A 20,995-nucleotide genomic window follows, 5' to 3' on the forward strand; every position below is an offset into this window, starting at 1 on the left:
TAGGTTATTTGCAAACTAATCATTTATCTTTCTGTCTCCTCATCTAAGTTATTAACAAATCTGATTTAATATTTGAACCCTTAAAAACAAATTTTTGGGGGCGCTATCCTGTGAATCAGCATACCTATCAATTGTCCTTATTCCTTTGTTTCTTGTGATTAAATCTAACTGGTTCATAACGTACCTTCAATTCCATCAGCTTCAACTTTAGCTAACAGTGGTATACAGCAATATACTGTACATAAAATAAGAAAGAGAGAAAAAAACATTGAGTTGAACCCCGATACTGTTGTGAATTTTTTTAGAAGGTATATTTAAAACTATTTTGTTCCTGAGCTTCAAAATTTTGTTCCAGTAAATTAAGTCTGAATGCCCCAGATTTGGCTTCACTGTCCTGTTAACTACCCTACATTCATAATGGCATTCCCCTTCTCCCTTTTGCTGGCCTGCCTTCCATGCTAGCAGAATGGCATTGACTGCATGTGTGGTGAGCACTAGTGTCGATTATCCAGATGTTCTGCCTAGAAGAGGAAATCGAATGCAATAATTCCAGAAAGATAATGAGTTCATCAGCATTTGGAAAGAGAAGAGGTGGTAATGTTTGTTTAGTAATCAACGGAACACACCTGGTGATAGAATGCAGCAGTGAGAAATCTAAAACTGACTGATATTGGCTCGAATTCAGGACCAGTCTCTCTTCGTAGGATGGTTTGTATTTTATGGATTCTGTAGTGGGGATAATTACAGCCTCAGCAAATTCAGAACCACAGGTAGTTTTGAATTAACTAAGATGTAAATTTTGGCTTGAAATTGTATTGTTATTTGTCTTGACCCTTGTGGACCCTTTTTCTTATTTTTGAACAGTGTAAACAATCTTGTCATTACTTATCTAAATTGTTCCTTAGGTTTGAACTTGGATCACCTTCGATTGCATATACTGTGACTGGCATTACATCTCAGTACTCAACACGGCTTCACCTTGAAGAGGTAGGTAACAAAAATTATCAGCTGTGTTACTTTATGAATGAACTTTATTATATCCTGATTTTGTAAAATGCAGATCGATATGAAGAAAAATGCAGAATTCAAGTTGGTTCCAATTTTTTTATGATTCTGACTCTCACTGTCTTCATGTGATTCTATTCAAATCACTTTTTAGTCTTTCTTATTTTTCACTCACTTGATTTCCTGAAGTTCTGTCCCTAGTTGTTGTACACCTCTACATAGATGATAGCAGATCTCCAGTAATTTACGTAAGGGTCATGGGGGAATTTTTTCTGTTTCTTCCTCACACTAACTCATAAGTTTTCTGGATGTTTAGTGAAACATTTCCCACATGCTTTGGAAGAGGCAATAATACCATGGGGGTTCAGTTGCTGAGTTAGTGCATATTGCCACCATCATCTACATATTGAAGCTCAAAGACTGAGGAAGGGACTGGGGAAGGATCACTCAACCCAATTTCTGTCCACAGATGCTGCCAGATCAGCTGAGCTTTTCCAGCAAGTTCTGCTTTTGTTCGTGAGGTTTGAGTAGTTTTTGTTTTGAACTGGAGGAGCAGTAGTTGACAATGATACAGCCTTATTTGAGTCCTGTTTCAATCTCCTGCATCCACACAGTTCTTTATTTTATTATGTTGAAAAAGAGTTTATGGTAAATCAGTTGGTGAGGATTACAGCTTACATCTCACTGTGGAGTAGACAGAGAATGGTGACAAATTTATGAGGGCATCTAAGTTTAGGAAGGATATACCATACTTGACAGAATCAAAAGCTTTCATAAGACTGAGAAGGGCCAAATAGAGTGGTTGGTGCTGTTCCTTGTATTTTTCTTGGAGTTGCAGTATATACAGACACACAGACACCACACATGAGCGTGCACATACACCCCCCATTCTGCTTTCTATGAGCATTGCTTGTTTACTGTTCCTTAGCTGAGGATGTTTGGGGATAAATGTGGTCAGAGCTTAAAAATGTGTTGCTGGAAAAGCGCAGCAGGTCAGGCAGCATCAAAGGAGAAGAAGAATCGATGTTTCGGGCATAAGCCCTGCAGTGCTCACTTTCTCCTCCTGATAAATGTGGTCATCCTACTAGTATATGGCAGAACTAAATTGTTGATTATTTCTCTTGAGGCTTTGTGCTACCACCAGGGGAATTATCAATGTCCTACTCAAACATCCTTGATGTGATAATGCTTAGGTGGTCTTCTTTCTCATACACCTCCTTCCTCTTTTCCTGTTCTTTTCCAGCAGCGCAATATTTATCTGATGATAAAATGATGGAACCGTTGGAACAAATCACAAGATGCAACATTTGGAGTAATTCATAATATACTTTCAAATACTTTTTATTTTATAGCTTTGAAATTTGTAGAACACCATTAATTATGATTCACTAACCATTCATTTCTCAGTTTTAATCATTTACTTTCATCAAAAGGGATAAATTCTCATTAATCTGTTTTCTAGGTGCAAGGATTTTTTGAATCCTTAAAGGATAAAGGTTCACAGCTCCGATGTGTTCAGCAGGCAATTGAAACAATTGAGGAGAACATCCGATGGATGGACAAGAATTTTATTAAGATTGTTACATGGTTGGAGAATTTAAAATCCCTTGATTAATTCAATGACTATTATTTTGCATCCTTAGTCATTTCATCAGCTCCCTTACATAGATACTGTTCTTTTCTATGTTGTCTTAAAGTTATATCATGTTTCAGGGAAAATGTTATTTACCAAGTTTGAAAATTCATGTGTAGGGATACCATTGCTGATGCAGGATCATCAATACTCAAATATAGATTAAAAGAAAAATGATTGAAAAGAGCTATTAAAGCTTGAGGCGGACTATAGCAGGAATTGCGTTTGCTACAGAGTAAATATTGGGGCAACATATATTTTTAAAGTGTGCATTGAAGAAATATAATCCACAGAAATTCTACAGTAAACCATACCATAGGTTTCAAAGAAAATTTTCCGAGATTCTGAGCTCATTCTAATTTAAATTTTCTAAGTTAAAATAGTGTAACTTGCAGAGAAAACTCCATTCTTAAGAACAAGATCATTTGCTTTGAATTGACTTGCCCAACTAAAGTAAAAAAATTAATAACCATTATCTTTTAAAAATGTCACTTCATCTGTATTATTTCAGTGAAACACTTTAGAAGGAAATTGTATCAATGCACAGGCTTTAGCAGACACAGTTAAATGTGATTGATGATTCTTGGTACCTTAGTTCAGAATTCTTGAGGTATTATGTTTTATATTTGCTGTGAGCACATATTTTACATTTTTGAACTCTTACCTGCTCTGCATAAAACTTTAGGATATTATTAGCTCTGTATTGACTGCAGAATCTCCTCACCCCACAAAAAGGTAGACTATTATCTCGGGACAGTGCATTTGATTTGATGACTACTGTATTTGTGAATTCCTTAAAGAAATAAATAGCTTATTGGTTAGGTGGAACTCTATGGTTGACAGCCTGATGTCTAAAACCTCTATTACATAGAATTAAAGGGAATGGGATTACCAAAGAAAATTATTTGTGATTTTGTTAATGAGTAGAATAAGGCCTGTCCTAATTTAAATCCTGAGCCAATTTAGCTTTAAACAGTTAAGCTAGAGAAGGTAAGCTTTTTTTCTTTATATTTAGGTAGAAAGGAAGTTACAAAATTGTGAAATAATTGAGGTTTGCTTTTTAAAGTGGCTTAATTTTAGACTTTTTAATTCCTTATTTCTTTTGCTGTTGTGTCTTACTGTTTTGCAGTTATAATGTGAACTGAAGGTTGCCTAGCATTTGAATTTCTTCATTCATATTTTGGTGTCCTATTCAATAGGTGGTCACCCTCTGAAAGAGGGTAATTAGTTAAGCAAATAAACATATTTCTCCTTTTTTGGAGGCACAGTTAATCTAAGCCTGAATCTTATAATGAGGGTTCACATGTGTTATTAGGTGAGTCTGTCTAGTCTCACCAGGCCTGCTGCTACATCTTATGCACTGGTTCCCTCTGAGGGCCACGATTGTGGAAACTCCTGAGTGAGTGCTCCATCTAACAGCTTTGTGGAAGTTTTGCCCCATCCAAGGCTTAACAGAAACATAGGCCAGGATCTGGTGCATATGAGTTTGTTTGATTTATAGTTCCATTGTACATACATGCAGATTTGACAAAGTTCTGGCTTAATAGATTCATAATATCTTTAACACAAGAAATTTGCCAACAGGCCGATAATTAATGTTCAGGCTTTTTAGAAGAGCTGACCTATTTAGTCCATTTCCTACAGCTTTTATCATAGAATTCTGCAAATGTTATCCTTTCCGTGTCTGACTATGTGAGAATTAAATTTGTCTTGATCATGACCTCTAGTTATTGATATTATAGAGTGATGGAGATATACAGCAGAGAAAAATGCCATTCAGACCATCTAATGTGTGCCAGTGGAAAAAAAGTTTTAGTTACATTTTCTAGCACTTGGTACTAAGCCTTGAATGCCTTGGCATCACAAAAGCACATCTTAATACTACTTAAATGTTATATTAGACACTAGACTTATAGTTACTATGTTCATGCCATTTTGATTCTGAATGCATTGTAAGAAAATATAATTCAAATATAGAATCCAGAAGGGCAAAATATCAGTTGAATGACATAAGCCAACTTATAAACCACATTTTTTTATTGTCTTATCTAATTTAGATATTATTTTGAACACATCATTATGAGCAATAATTAAAATGAAACTTGAGATTATACAAGAAATGTATACAGCTGATAAACTGGGCACAATGCGTCTGGTTGATAGGGAATTTAACTTTGTTCATGCAAATTAGCACAATTGATTTTTAAACGATGTAACTAACCTTTGAATTGCCAGAGTAAGTAACTGTACTAAAATAAATTTGTGGTAAGTGACTATATTTCAAGACAACTTCATTCTTTGTAAAGCATATTGAGGCATTCTCAAGTTGTGAAAAATGCTGCAGTAATGCAAACTTCTTTATTTTTATGTGTGATGATTTAAAATTATTAGCAATTGATTTACTCGGGTTGAGAATAAAAGTGTGCTTAATATTAAGTGTTGAGCTTTTGATTGTGTTCATTGGCTTTTGTTTATTGCTTAAAGTATATTGATTTTACAGGATTATTCAGAGCAACGATAGATTTTCTTTAATTCCAAGGAGCAACTTTAACTCTTCATTGCCTAATTTTCATCATTTGAATATTTATAGTCTAAATACAAACTATGGATAAAACAAATTTTAGTGTATGAAATTAGTCTCAATTTGCCTTTACTTCATCCAAAAACAAATTTCCAATTACACAGAAAAGTCAACAGGGAAGCTCTGACTTCTTGCTATAGGAGACTGGCGACTAATGAATCCTTTTGGAAAATATGCAGTTTTTGAAAGCTAAAAGTGTGGATGTTAGCAACTCATTCCCCCAACTGAAGCTTCCTACACACTACTAATGATACTGCTTTTGACCGCATCCAATCTAGCTCCTAAACTACTATTCTTGCACCTTTGCCTTCCATCCAAAATTATAGGATTCTCTTTGTCTTAATATTCCACTTCATCAGCCGCCAACTTTACCAAATCAACCTTCACAATCTCTTTAGTGTGATGCCACTAAATATCTTCCCATCCCTCATCAGCATTCCAAATGGACAATTCCCACTGCAACACTCTAGTCAATTCCTTTTTTTTTGTTAGGTAATGTGGTGGTTAACCACAGAGATAAATGTTGGAAATTGGAGTCACCTCAAAACCAAAATTTCCCAGTATTTACTGCGTATTGTTAGATCTCACTAAACTGCTATTATAGCTTAACCAGCTTTCACAGTTTCTAGTGAATAATGTCAAAAAGAACAACAAAAGAACATTTAAAAATAGGTGTAGGAAAATTAAATAGGTTTTCAACAAAACCACAATACTGCATTTCCACTGAAGGTATGTTGTAAAACTAGCAACAATAACCCACAGCTGAAAATGTGTTGCTGGAAAAGACCTTCTTCAGGGCTCATGTCCGAAACGTCGATTCTCCTGCTCCTTGGATGCTGCCTGACCTGCTACGCTTTTCCAGCAACACATTTTCAGTTCTGATCTCCAGCATCTGCAGTCCTCACTTTCTCCAACAATAACCCACAGCAATCTCAGGCAGTGTCAGAGTAGGACCGGAAAACAGAATAAAGTAAACAGCACATTAACACTGATATAGCCCAAACTAAAGCCCAGGTAGATCCAATGTTTGTCATAGCTCTGAGATTTCCAGTTTAGAGACACTATACTCTACAATGTTTGCTGAGTATCATAGCAATGTGTATGCTTTGGGACTGATCTTGGTGTTCTGCATCACTTGATTTTGAATGTTCAAAAAGTGTCCTTTCTATTGGAAATCAAATTAATTTGATACACAAATAAAATGACAACTATATTTTACAAGTTAATTGCAGTTTATTTTCAAATTACCTTTTAACCCACCTGATTCAATTTCTATAATACACCCAAAGCAATAGTCCACAAGTAAACTTGAACAACTGAGTCCCAAACAAAATGCTTTATGTGGTACAAGGTTAGGAAAATATAGTATATTCAAACAGTTATATCAGCCTTTTACACAACGTAAACACATTATTGTTCAAGAACTTGTACTTATGTAACACATTTAGTGAAACATACTGAGGGTCTTTACAGGAGAGTTCCCAAACACAATTTTACACCAAGCCACATAAGATAACATTCTGACAGGTCACTAAAAGCTTCTTTAAAAGCAAATCTTAGTGTTTTAAAAGAGGCACAAGTTTATGGCGGGAGTTCCCAGGCTTAGGTTCCATGTCACTGAAGACATGACCACAAATAGTGAAGCAATTAAAATCAGGGATGCTCAGGAGGTTAGAATTGGATTGCTGTAATAAAAGGTCGTTGACCTGAAGTGTTAGGTCTGTTTTTCACTCCACAGATGCTGTCAGGCCTGCTGAGTACTTCCAGCTTTTTCCACTCTTAATTTGACTGGAGTGCAGATATCCTTGAGGGCAATAGATACAATGATCTGGAAACAATTCTCTGCAAATCAGGCAGTATGAGGTTGATCGGAGAATATAAATGGTGTGAGTCAGAAGATGGGCAACAGGATGTTACCTGTATGGGAGCTCAGAGGATGGCCAGTACAATAATTGAATAGGCAGGTCAGAGATAAGGCAGGTATGAACATGGGTTTTCAGCGGCAGATGAGCTGAGACAGGGATAGAGTTGGGCAATAATTTCAGCGATGGAAGTAAGCAGTCCTGATGAGGAAATGAATATATGGTTAGAAGCTTATCCTGCGGTTCAGTACCACACCAAGGTTGAAAACAGTAAGGTTCGGCCTCAGAACAGTTTCAAAGGAGAGGGACAGAGACAGAATTCATTATTGTGCACAGACTTCAGACATCTCCTGACTCAAAATGAAAATGTAAGAACTACACAGTCTAATGTCCTGTGGTAATTATCATACAACACCAAAAATGTAACACGAAAATTTTTGTGGCTTAAAATATGAGTAAACATTCCTACAAATATAGCATCCTTCCCCTTAGAGAGAGAAAAAAATCTTTTTAAATATATAAATCCAGTTTGTAAACCTTCAGAGAACAGGTGATGCAAAATTAGAATTAGTAAGTTGAGTTTGAATTTTGATTATGCTCAACATTGATGTTCAGTACATTACTTCTCCACAAAACATGTTACAGCAGCTCAAAATGAAAGAAAACCACAGATATTTATTTAAATGGAGGCACATTCCCAAAGTAGACAAATTTGCACAGTGGTCAGTTTTAAACCCGGACCTGCAGAGGGGGAAAAAAAAAGTATTATTTTAATAATATAAAAGTAAATCCAGTGAATACTAAGAGGTAAAATTTCTATTGGGTTCCCTGATTGCCCACTAAAATTTTGGTACAACGCTGGGGAAATGGTATAAGCTGCCATCTATTATTCTACAGTTCCTGTGAAATAATGGAGGGGATCAGGAGAATTGCACAAAAAGTCTTTTCCTGTTCTAAGCAAGGTTTAGATTAGATTACAGATTAGATTAGATTACATTACAGTGTGGAAACAGGCCCTTCGGCCCAACAAGTCCACACTGACCCGCCGAAGCGCAACCCACCCATACCCCTACATTTACCCCTTACCTAACACTACGGGCAATTTAGCATGGCCAATTCACCTAACCTGCACATCTTTGTGACAGTGGGAGGAAACCGGAGCACCCGAAGGAAACCCACGCAGACACAGGGAGAACGTGCAAACTCCACACAGTCAGTCGCCTGAGGTGGGAATTGAACCCAGGTCTCTGGCGCTGTGAGGCAGCAGTGCTAACCACTGTGCCACCGTGCCGCCCGTCTAGGTGGAGAACAGTTGCTTTTAGTTGTCATATGGAGTGACTTTGATTGGCTGGATGCTGGCATTGATGATCAGAATCTCAGGAAGAGTACAGAAAATATTTCACTTAAGGTGCTTGTAAATTTCAGGCTTTTTCATTGTTAACAGACCTCCTCTTCTCATTTAGTTCTCTATTTTTTTTGTTGTCATTTTCAACTGGATGTGATAGAATGACAAGACATTATTCTCATTGTGGGACTACAGAGCTCTAGCTATATTATGCTGAATTTGATCATTAGCATGCAAGTAACAATGTATTTTATCCTCAAAATGTGTTCTTCATTATGGAGTATGTCTAATGGTGCACTCGACACATCCTTCTACAGTCCCCACTGGATGAGAGTTGGTATCACAGTTGGATGGTGATGTAAGAGTGATAAGTGGCTACTTGTAAATGATGATGGTATACAATTTTGTAGCTGCTACTGGCTAAAGTCATTGGAGTTTGGACTGTTGATTCACAATAGTGGACAATTGCAGTTCCTAAATTCAGAGTACATTCTGTACACATACATCATTATATTATCTAGTTTTCAAGATGAAAAAATATTAATTCAGCAGCTGAGAGTGAGCACAGCATCTAAGCTGCATCCGGCCAAAGATATTTCACAATGGACTTCTGGTTGGCATATCCTACAACAGACAAGTCTCACAAGGACAGTGATAGAGATGTTTGGAACATGATATCACAAATATATTCATACTAAATTGTTTGTTTAGCCGCTTGCCAGACAGCTCTCCTAGATGTACCCCAGTACCTAGAGGATACAGACAGTAGTATTCCTGCCACAGTCAGAAATTCTAGGTTCAAGTGCCATCTCAGAGCTTAATGGCTAAAGATGGTATCTTCATAATGCTGTCCTTCCAACACAGGCAAGTTACAGGCAGGAAGATTAGAACAGATTCCTCGTTAGCCACATTATTGGAAGAAAATTAATGTTTCTATAGTGTCAAGACTACAATGTGTGTGAGAAGGTGCAATTCAAGATTCCTTGAGTGATCAGTAACACATTACATCTACACTGGTAAAAGACAAGACCACAGGGCTGACTGTGAATAACAACTGGTCCTCTGTTCACTTTGCCAACTCCACAGTTGTTGAAGTGCTCAACCACTCCCTTACCTCCACTTTTGATGCCCTTGACCTCATCAAGACCTTCACCGAATCCTATGCCAATCACTTCCCTGGAATAATCACCAATTGTTGTCCCTAAATCCAAGGTACACAGGCTTAATAATAGCTGGTACATAACTGGTTTAGCCAGCTTCAAACAGATTTGGTCCAAATCATGAGTTACTGAGCCTCATTCATTGCCCACTAGAATCATTCTGCAGAGTAAAAGGTAACCACCCTACTTTTTATACTCCTTCACTGGTCATCTTCACCTCTGCCTCCTCTCCCAACAACTGCAAGTCTCAGCATTGGTTTTAATCACCAAAACAACAAAAAATTACTCAGTAGCCCCTGCTGACTTCATTCCTGCCCATTGCCCACCTTGTTAATAATCTTGCACTCAGTCCTGAATTTCCATTGCTCTAACTCCCTAGATTGCCACCACCAAGAGTTCTTTCCTACCATCGAATTCATAAGAACCACCTCCTGCTGTCAACAATTTCCATAGCCACTCAAGTGCTGGCAATCTAACTTGAATTCCAGGGTTATGGAATCAAGTTTTCTTTAAAAATTTCCTTGATCATGTTCCGATTCAAAATAGCCTTTATTGTCACATGCACTTGAATGAGTGCAATAAAATGTTTGTAATGTCGCCTTTCAGCACCATCTTAGGTACAGAGTACTAAGGTACAGATACTTTGATGTGTAGTTACAGATTAAAAAAAGATTAGCATGGAACAGGTAAAGTAGACCAGAATAATAATACAGGTACTTAAGTTCCAGTCCATGCCTGTCAGCCCCAGAGCACGAGGCCTCCACTTGCCAGCCTCCATCCAGGACTTTGCTCTGCAGTTGCTCTGGGAATCAGCCAATTCGCTCTGCTACTGGACTTGGCCTATTCACTCAGTCACTCCGGGAATCAGCCAGTTCACTCTGCCACTGGACTCGGTCTGTTTGCTCAGTTGCTCCAGGAATCAGCCTGTTCACTCTGCCACTGAATTCGGCCTGTTCACTCAGTTGCTCTGGTAATCAGCCCATTCGCTCTGCCGCTGGACTCAGCCTGTTTGCTCCACCATTCCATTCTGATGCCACTGCACTCACAATCATTCACACAAGCAATTGTAGCAGTAGCTTCTTTGTCACCATGTATTGTCACATTAGTTCCCTCCAAGGATCCACCCATATGCTGCCAACATGGAGTCAGCTTCCCTAACTCTCCCTCAATAACCACCATCACCACTCTCAACAACTCCACTGCTGCTGTGCTTTCAGGCTACCTCTATAATATGCAAACAACTTCCTCCAGCTGATAAACAGCTAAGTCCTGGGAGCTGGGCACCAGGGCCAAGAATTGGAAGAATTTCATGGGTGGAAACTTGGCTTATCCAACATGGAGACTCAGACATTTTCTGTGGTGATTAGAGGAGAATTCCTGTCTCTTCCTTGATTGGCTTTAGTGTACAGTTGGTACTCCACACGGTTGGCAATTAACTGACTTAGGAGGATGTGCCAGTCACTTAAAGAAAGGACCCAGTTAAAGCAGCAGCAAACAGGAACACAGTAGATTTTTTTCAGAGACAGCTTTAAATGCTCTATTCCAATTCGACTGCATGGATTATGATGATTGCAATATTTCCATCATTGTGTGTTTGCAATGAAAATAAAATGATGAACAGTGAAAATAACAAATCTCCTCAAGTGTTGGTGGAATAGTGGGTCTGCAATAAGTACATACAGTGACAGTGGAGCAAGATCACTTGGCTTAGTTGGACCATGGCCTGGCCTTCAATCTGGGTTTTGTTTATGTCTTTATTTGGGAAGTTACCACTGTCTACTATGTACAATAAAATAAATAGGAGAGGATACATTAGCATTTTCTATATATGGTTACCTGGTTTTGTAGTCATTAGGGCTTGTGGGCTTTTTTTGCACTGGGTTGAGTTTTTGTCTGCAAAGCAAGAGATAGAAAAAATAGTGTAATGAGATATGCAGTAGATTAAATGTAAAATCTATTTCAACCATAATGGACGAGAAGCTGGAACAAGCAGTAAGATAGAAACAAGAACGTGTCTGTGTTCTGGTAAGGAAGAATGAACTAAATTAGGCAGGACTCCAGTTCTGCTTGTCATGCATACAAAATATGTTCACCTGTCAATTTTACTCAAAGTACCGCAGAAAATGTAAAAATAAAAGTTGAAATATAATCTTGTAATTTCTGTGATTGCTTATGTCCCAAGCAGGTTAACAGCGCAGCCAATCAATCGTAGTTAACGGGAGGCAGTCAGTTTGGTGAGCCATTAGATTCTTTCAATTCCATGCTACCTTAAATAATGCTGTGGTGACTGCAGCTAAATATACTCAGACTAAGGTCGTGATTCCCCTTAGTCAAAAACTAGTAACATTTTCATGGGTTCAGCTCATTAAATTATGAGAGTAATCTGTTCCCTTGGAACATTTAAAGGCATCTCACTGATGAGGCTGTCAAGAGCTCCTCCAATCGCTGCACAGCTGTGCTGGGATTCTTTCCTTCAAAAAGGGAGAGCCATGGAGACTCTAGCAGTGGAAGGGAAGGTTTCGCTAGGTGAGGATGAATCTCTCTCTCCTTCCAGATTCTGTAAGTAGCACAGCTACATTCCCTTTATATGTGAATGATCTTATCCCAGGGATTTGAGTTGGTGAGTGTCAAAGATCAAGTCCCACTGCCCTTCAGCTCAGAACCTGAAGCATTTCCCACCTCATGGGAAATACACTTTTGAATCCAAGCTTGTCATTTACATGGGGGATTTCTAGTGAGGAGAGACTGAAAATCTGATGGCACAGACTAGTCATTCAGCAAACTCAGGAATAGATCCATTCCATTTTGTTGGCATAAACTTTCCAATGATGGATCAAACAGCCTCTGTTGCTGGATATTTAATATGCAATTCCTCAACATAACTGATTCCCCGTTACAAGAAACTCTTTCACCAAGTGATGACTTCAGGTGCTAAGTTAAGCATGGTTTTAGATTTCACATCCAAGTATCCCTAATCATATGCAGGCAAAATACTGCAGATGCTGGAAATGCAAAACAGACACAAAGCATGCTGTTCTGAACTGTTTCTGAAGATGAGTCATACTGGACATATGACGTTAATTCTGTTTCTCTCTCCACAGATACTACCAGACCTGCTGAGTTTCTACAGCATTCTCTGTTTATTTCTGCTCCTGCAGTCTTTACCTTTGGTGATTTCGGTCCTACATCGCTGGTCTTGGGTTCTGAAGCTGTCTTGCTTACACTTTTAGTATTATGGCCTGCCTGTGGGAATATATTTGCAAATTGTTAGAGATATAAGACTGCATCTTTAAATCCATAATTACTCAGTTTGGATGAGCGGTCTGTTCCATGGCATGCATGGGTGGAATGGTGGTACAGTGGTTGGTACTGCTCCCTCACAGCACTAGGGACCTGGGTTTGATTCTACCCTTGGACAACAGTCGATGCGGAGTTTCCAAATTCCAATAGGCAACCACCTCATGAAGGAGCGGCACTCCGAAAGCTAGTGTGCTTCCAATTAAACCTGTTGGACTATAACCTGGTGTTGTGTGATTTTTAACTTTGCTAGATATGGGAGTGGGCATCGGTACTCAGATGGGAATTCCTGCGAAATGCACTGCAAGACTATCCACCGACTGATTCTGGACCAGGGAGCTTCTAGAGACAAGGTAAATGGTGTTGATTATGAAAATATATTCAATTGTATTAAAATGAGAATCACTATACACGGCCACATGAAAGGAATTAAAGTAATTTTAATACGCACATGTAGTCCTAATAAATGTTGGGGGCTCCAGCCCCGCTTTTGACAACTATGAAAACAAGCAGCGATTTAAACATATTTCTAAGAAAAAGCATTTTTCAGTTCAGAATGTGGAATACATATACACATCAGTAGAATTAGGCCATACCTCTTTCTGCTTGGAGAGTGGTGCACCAGAAGGTGAAGCTGAAGAGTCGAACTCTGATGCCATGCATTCTATTAGCTCAGCCTCTGACGGTAGCTGTCAGAAAACATGACAATTAATTTCAAACATAATAAAGACATGAGATTCACTGAGTAAAATCAAACCAATTTGATTATAAAAATGCTACAATTCCACAATAGTATAATATTTTTTAAAATATACTGTAGCTAGCAAATCCCTGGCAATTCTTAACTTTGATCCATTTTCTTAGGTTAGAATTCGTCAGAAATGAGCAACAGTCACATTGTTTGGAAGGTCCCTAACAGATTCTGGATCAGTGGTTTTGCCTGTCCTCGGATGCTGCCTGAATTGCTGTGCTCTTCCAGCACCACTGATCCAGAATCTGGTTTCCAGCATCTGCAGTCATTGTTTTTACCTAGGTCCCTAACAGAGCAGAGAGCTCAATCTTGATGTTACTGAGGAACTGACAAAGTGCTTAAAAGTCGCCAAATGACTCAGATGATCAAAGGCAATGTATCAGTTAAAACTGGGGCTTTTAATTGGTAAATGTTGGGTCCAAATTGAATGGAGATGAAACACTCTAAATAGTTATTTACCCCTGGGGGCAACTCTGGGGTTAGATGAAGTGATGAGAATAAATTATCAATGACAGTTCTTTCATTTTCTCTTGTTCTTGCATTTGACCTATAAATGACTAAATCCACACCATTTTGTTTCTTACAAAACTCATTAAAAGGTGTAGAATCTGCCAATCATGAAAAATAGCGGGTATTATTGTTGTTAATTATAATCTTGACAGAGTGGTATTACATCCTTTAACATCACTTCTACCACCACCCCAATCTCATGAGAGAAACTAACTTAGAGAATCGTGTCCTGGAGAATTGAACAAGGGTGAGTTAAACTCCCCTTCTGGAAGAAAATCAGTTGAGTTTTACCTTCTCTGTTGCCTTTGGTTTTGCTCCAGGACCAGAGGAGGAAGTGGCCTGTTTGCCTTTATTCTGTTTCAAGAAATAACTTAATCAGATTGCTCTTAGGAACATCAGAATTATTTAAAATTTAGAAAGCAGGAAATGCAACAACACAAACACCATTAAATATTTCAGCATCTCAGAAATAAATCACTGCAATGTAAATATGGAGTACATAAATCAATGTATGTCTTTCAAGTATAAAACAAATAGGATCTAAAGTTGGCCATTTGGCCCCTCAAGTCTGCTGTGTTATTCAACAAAATCAAAGCTGATATTCCAAACGATCCCTGTATCCTTAATTCCCTTCCAAAACTCTGCTGATCTCTGATTTGAACCCATTCAAATGACTAAGAATTAATTGTGGGAGCCAATTCAAATCAAAACCTAGCCTGTGTGATAATGGCTATCCTGATCAAGTCATCATTCACGAGAAAGCATGCAAACTAATTGGGTGGCATGGTGGCTCAGTGGTTAGCACCGCTGCCTCACAGTGCCAGGGACTTGGGTTTGATTCCCACCTTGGGCAACTGTCTGTGGAGTTTGCACATTCTCCCTGTGTCTGTGTGGGTTTCATCTGGGTGCTCTGGTTTCCTCCCTAATTGAATGATGTGCTGGCCAGGTGAATTGGCCATGCTAAATTGTCCATAGTGTTAGGTGCATTAGTCAGGGGTAACTATAGGGTATGGGGATGGGTCTGAGTGGGTTACTCTTCGGAGGATCGGTGTGGACTTGTTGGGCCGAAGTGTCTGTTCCATACTGTAGGGAATCTAATCTAATGAAAGGACTATGGCCAAAACCTTTGGCTCTGAAATGTGCTCAGTCAATCTCAGACTACCCTGAAGGAAAAGATGCCTCCAATATTTGAGATACAGGTGCTCATGCTGCTCCTTCACAGTACACACATGAATATTATTTTCCTGTCATACAATGCTGCCAACAGGCCAAAAAGACATTTGCAAACCATACAGTTAATAATGTATTAGTGTCAGTATGACACCAGTTATGCAAGCCATACATCAAAATTACTGACAGACTATATCGAACAAGATATCTGTTTGACTGTCCACACCAAGGAGCATGCCAACGTGCTCAACCAACTCATGCTTGCAAATCTCAGATGGGATTCTGCCACTGGATAACAATGCACTAACTAGTCCGTACTATGCAAGGCATTGCACCAGAAACTAATTTAAGATGATCAGTCTGGTTCGCTATGCCATTCATTTATGTATACTGAAAGCTATACATATTCATAGCCAGGATCCTGTTCTTTATAGCCAAAGATATTTTTCCATACACTGCACTATTTTCTTTGACAAAAGGGATATGGAGACTGCCAACACCCTTCAGTAATCAGAGTCTGACTTCTGTTTAATCACCTTACTAAGATTAACAATTAGCAGTTCCCTGTGCACACCATAGTCCAAACAATCACCACCCTCTTCTCTTGCTGTTATGAACTGCTGTGTGCTTTCTAAGTTTGGCTTCTTGCCAGTTAGTCTTGATGATTACAAGATTAACAGCTTCAGTTTCATATATGCTTATATTCGGTATACCCAATAGAATGTCAAATGCTCATGCAATCTTTCATGTACAGAAACCTCCCCTCACTCCAGTCATAAATGTTTTATCCTATTCTGAGACTATTAAACCTAGTTCCAGATTACTTATCCAGGAGAAACATTCTTCCAGTATGTATACTTCCAAGACCATTAGAATTTTATGGAGTTATTTCACAGTTTATGCTACTGTATTTGGCATGGAAAACAAACTGGGTGACAAGCTCACCCTGACATGTCCACTATTTTACAGTAGGCATTAGACAACTTATCCTCCCTCAAGCCTATTGAGGCCCTTAAGTCATTAATGAATTGTCATGTAAAGACCTCAGTCTACTTTGCTTCTAGAATGTATATGGTTAGGGAAGGCACAAGAAAGGCAGTCAGCCCGATAGGTTTCACTGGACAGACGAAAGGTGGGAAAGAAGGATAACTTCTTTGTGGCCATTCACAGCACCACCCTCATAAAGGTAGGTCCCATCTATGCCTTAGCCAGACTCTAAAAGCTGACACCCCAAGCCCCCTCACTGAACTACTGAATCCCTCATTAATCAAAATACCTGAACTTTCCTTCAAATCCAGTATCAATGTTTTTCATTGTGGAGACTGCCTCTAGTATCCAGCAGTGGCAACTACTTGCTTTCGATGGTAAATCAGACTCTCAGTCAGGTGTCTATGGTGGGAATCCCTATCTTTGAGGGACAGAGGTTCCACTGTCAAATCATGAATGCCAGCCCCACATGTTATTATCACTAATGTTTTCACATCAGAGTAGTGAACCACTATTGTACTATGTTTAGGGCAACTTTATTCTTTATTAGTAAAAAAACAAAAAATCTTACTCTTTACTCCAGGTATTGTCTCATAAAAGCTCTGCTCCTTGCTTTAAGATATATTTACACTTATATTCCCAACTTGTGATTTATTTTTGCAACCTTCTTTCCTGACTGCATGTTGCTCCTGTTAAAAGTTTTGTGGTTGTTGCAAAAGCATGCCCAGATCTCTCAGATTATCAACACTACCTACCACTGTTGACATAATATTCTGCTTTTCTATGTTTACTGCCAAAGTGGATAGCTTCATAGTTTCCGTACTATATTCCACGTGCCATATTCTCTTCCAGACCTGTCTATATTCTTTCCCAGCCTCTGCATCCTCCTTACAATATATATGACCTAGCTTTGTATCATCAGCAAATCTCTTCATTAAGTCAGAGAATGGCGAACTTGTGGAATTCTCTGCCACAGCGAGTGGTCAAGGCCAAAACATTGCATGTTTTCAAGAAGGAATCAGACATAGTCCTTAGGGCTAAAGAGATCAAAGGATGTGGGGAGATAGCAGAACAGGGTACTCAGCAGAATGATCAGTCATGATCATAATGAATTGCAGATCAGGCTTTAAGGTTCAATAGCCTACTTATGGTAGTCCATTAGCTGTACACTACTAACACAAAACTTACATGTTTCTTCCTTCTTTCTGTTTCTGTCCATTGACTAATCTTCAATCCATGCTCAAATACTTTTCCCAACCCAATCCCATGAGCTCTTGTATAACAAGCTCTTTGTGGAACATTATTGGATTTTTTTAATGAATATCCAAATGCATTGTATCCAATGCACTCCATTAGTTGCATCCATAATACAGAGGACCTCGATTATCCGAACGATACGGGCGGGGAGTATTTTGTTTGGATAATCGAATGCTAGATAACACAGTTTAGCCAAGCATCGGGAACCATGAGATCTTCTTTGGATAATCCGAAATTCGGATAATCAAATACTGGATAATCGAGGAACCTCTGTATCTCTAATAGATTGGTCAAGCAAGATTTCTCTTTCACAAACATGTTGCCACAAAATAATCCTATTATGATTTTTGAAGCGTTCTGTTACTGCTAATGGACTTCATTTGATCAATAAATGAATTACTATATTGCTGCTTAAACATTTCTGTGATTTGAGGATCATTCCTGCTATTTTACCATTATTATGAAAGTATTGTTTTCGACTTTTTTTTTCTAATCATCCTAGCTGGGTAGAAAGGGAATATATACAGAGTTGTCAAGAAATACAAGGGTTCATGTACTTAGGGCTAATAGCTTAGCATAAATACAGGATTGGCTAACGGAGAGGGAAAAGGAGAAAAGGAATGAATGGGTAATTTCTGGGTTGGTAAACTGTTAATGGTGGAGTGCTGCAAGAATGGTTGATCTTGTATAGCAAGCATAGAAAATTAACATGCAGAAATAAAAAAATTCAAAAGCAAGTTATACTTGTCCTTTACTGCAAAACTATTTCATAATTATGCCACAGCCACCAATAATAGGGGCAGATTGAATTTGCACCCCTCAACAGGAAGAAGTCACATCCTTCAGACTGTTGCAATCGTGGCAGCACCAAGGCTCAGTAGTGGACCTTCCTGGAAAAGCACAGCAGGTCAGGCAGCATCCAAGGAGCAGGTGAATCGACGTTTCAGAATAAATCCTGAAGAAGGGCTCATGCCCAAAGCGTCGATTCTCCTGCTCCTTGGATGCTGCCTGACCTGCTGTGCTTTTCCAGCAACACATTTTCAGCTCTGATCTACAGCATCTGCAGTCCTCACTTTCTCCTTCCTGGAACAAGCAGACCCAGGATGAAGATATCAGTCAGTCCCTGGAGTGAAATAAGTGGGTGGTAATGGACAAGGAAGGATGGGCATCTTAGGGCGGTGAATCAGGGGAGTGGGGAAGGTGCATTTGTAGTGCAGGCATAGAAAATGGTAGGTGTCAGCCCCACTTCTGGGAGGGGAGCTCCGCATTGGACAGAAGGGCACCCTTTAAAAATAGTATCCTTCCTATTATTTTAAACCATGCCTGTCCACATTGTATTACATGGCAATACTGGAATCAATTAAGGCTTTAACAAGCTTAAGACCCCCCTCCACCATACTTATTTATTTACATATAGCGGGTAGGTTGGCAGTTTCGGGAGTATGAAAATTCCATCCCTTGTGTACTGTATACAGTTTTGATCTTTCCTACAAGGAAGGATACACTTGCCTTAGAGAGGGTTGAATGAAGATATATTAGATTAATTCCTGCAAATACCATCCTGTGAGAAGAATGGCCTCTTATGGAATGGAGTGTAGCAGAATGAAAGGTAATCTTACTGAAATATATTAGATTTAAAAAGATTCATCAGGATGGATGCAATGAGGCGACATAGGGCCCAGAAACTCAAGATAAGAGAACAGCTACTTCAAACTGAGAAGTAACGTCTTCCTTCAGAAGATTGCAAACATTTTAAATTTGTATTGCAGGGGCCGGTGTATACAAAATCAGTGAGCATATTGAAATCTGATATGGAGAGATTTTAGACTCTTCGGGAATCAAAGGGTATGGAGATAGTGTGGAGAAAGTGAGGGCTGCAGATGCTGGAGATCAGAGCTGAAAATGTGTTGCTGGAAAAGCGCAGCAGGTCAGGCAGCATCCAGGGAACAGGAGAATCGATGTTTTGGGCATAAGCCCTTCTTCAGGAATGAGGAAAGTTTGTCCAGCAGGCTAAGATAAAAGGTAGGGAGGAGGGACTTGGGGGAGGGGCGTCGGAAATGTGATAGGTGGAAAGAGGTCAAGGTGAGGGTGATAGGTCAGACGGGAGTGGGGGCGGAGAGGTCGGGAAGAAGATTGCAGGTTAGGAAGGCGGTGCTGAATTCGATGGATTTGACTGAGACAAGGTGGGGGGAGGGGAAATACCTTGTCTCAGTCAAATCCATCGAACTCAGCACCGCCTTCCTAACCTGCAATCTTCTTCACGACCTCTCCGCCCCCACCCCAGTCTCACCTATCACCCTCACCTTGACCTCTTTCCACCGATCACATTTCCGACGCCCCTCCCCCAAGTCCCTCCTCCCTACCTTTTATCTTACCCTGCTGGACAAACTTTCCCCATTCCTGAAGAAGGGCTAATGCCCGAAACGTTGGGGGGTGTGGATCTGACGAGGGAGTCACGGAGGGAGTGGTCTTTACGGAATGCTGATAGGGGAGGGGAGGGAAATATATCCTTGGTGGTGGGGTCCGCTTGGAGGTGTCGGAAATGACGGCGGATGATGCGCTGTACATGGAGATTGGTGGAGTGGTAGGTGAGGACCAGTGGGGTTCTGTCCTGTGGGAAAGTGGAGTTGAGATTGAGAATAAATGATTATCCTAATATTGGGTGGAGTTAAGGAAGAATAAAGGAAACAAATCGTGAGTGGGAGTCGTCCAAGAAAATTGCCTCACTGTAGGACAAAATATAAATCAGGAAATAATGTAGGTGTATAAAGAGGGCACTGCAATTGTCCTGGGTGACTTTAATTCATATGTTGACTGGACAAATCGGATGGGCAAGGGTCAAATGGAAGACAAATTTCTAGAATGCACCAGGGATTATCTTTTGGAGCAAATACATTGCAGAGTTGAAAAGCGTGGTAAGGGAAAAGCACAGCAGTTCATGCAGCATCTGAGGAGCAGGACAGTCAACGTTTTGGGCAAAAGCCCTTCATCAGGTATATGGAGGGGGGATCTTATCTGGGAACAGGCTATTTTAGATCTAATTATGTGGAATAAGGTAGGATTAATAAGAAAATTCATAGATATGGATGCTCCAGGGTAAGAGCCCACAACATGGTAGAATTTCAAATTCAGTTTGAGGGAGAACAACTTCAGGCTCAAACCATTGTAATAAACAATCTCTAAATTGAAGGCAAAGTGTATGCAGAAAGATTTGTCTAAATCTGACTGGGAAAAAAGACTACCGGGAAAATGAGCAGTTGGAGACATTGAAGCAGATATTTCACTACATTCAGCAAAGCTTTATTCCAGTCAAAAAAGACTTGAGGAGAAGGATGAACTATGTGTGGTTAACAAGACTGCCAGGGAGTGTCGTCAAAATGTGTGGCACTAGAAAAGCATAGCCAGTCAGGCAGCATCTGAGGAGCAGGACAATCAAT

At 39.4% G+C, this 20,995-nt stretch overlaps 2 protein-coding genes across 9 annotated transcripts in view; one reads left to right on the forward strand and one right to left on the reverse strand.

The window, feature by feature from the left end:
- erap1b (endoplasmic reticulum aminopeptidase 1b) overlaps positions 1-5,074 on the forward strand; it is a 69,901-nt gene extending 64,827 nt beyond the window's left edge. For all 3 annotated transcript variants that reach the window (XM_043709753.1, XM_043709760.1, XM_043709770.1), the window contains 2 exons: positions 906-987; positions 2,468-5,074. In XM_043709753.1, coding sequence (XP_043565688.1) covers positions 906-987; positions 2,468-2,620 — 235 coding nt within the window. In that variant the 3' untranslated portion in view covers positions 2,621-5,074. The remainder of the gene's footprint in view (positions 1-905; positions 988-2,467) is intronic.
- Positions 5,075-6,432: 1,358 nt separating this feature from the next.
- cast (calpastatin) overlaps positions 6,433-20,995 on the reverse strand; it is a 209,275-nt gene continuing 194,712 nt past the window's right edge. For all 6 annotated transcript variants that reach the window (XM_043709700.1, XM_043709705.1, XM_043709732.1 and 3 more), the window contains 5 exons: positions 14,436-14,498; positions 13,480-13,572; positions 12,752-12,829; positions 11,423-11,479; positions 6,433-7,822 (listed from right to left, as the gene is read on the reverse strand). In XM_043709700.1, the coding sequence (XP_043565635.1) occupies positions 11,438-11,479; positions 12,752-12,829; positions 13,480-13,572; positions 14,436-14,498 (276 nt within the window). In that variant the 3' untranslated portion in view covers positions 6,433-7,822; positions 11,423-11,437. The remainder of the gene's footprint in view (positions 7,823-11,422; positions 11,480-12,751; positions 12,830-13,479; positions 13,573-14,435; positions 14,499-20,995) is intronic.

The sequence above is a fragment of the Chiloscyllium plagiosum genome, chromosome 2 (genome assembly GCF_004010195.1).
Source record: "Chiloscyllium plagiosum isolate BGI_BamShark_2017 chromosome 2, ASM401019v2, whole genome shotgun sequence".
NCBI classification, from domain to species: Eukaryota; Metazoa; Chordata; class Chondrichthyes; order Orectolobiformes; family Hemiscylliidae; genus Chiloscyllium; species Chiloscyllium plagiosum.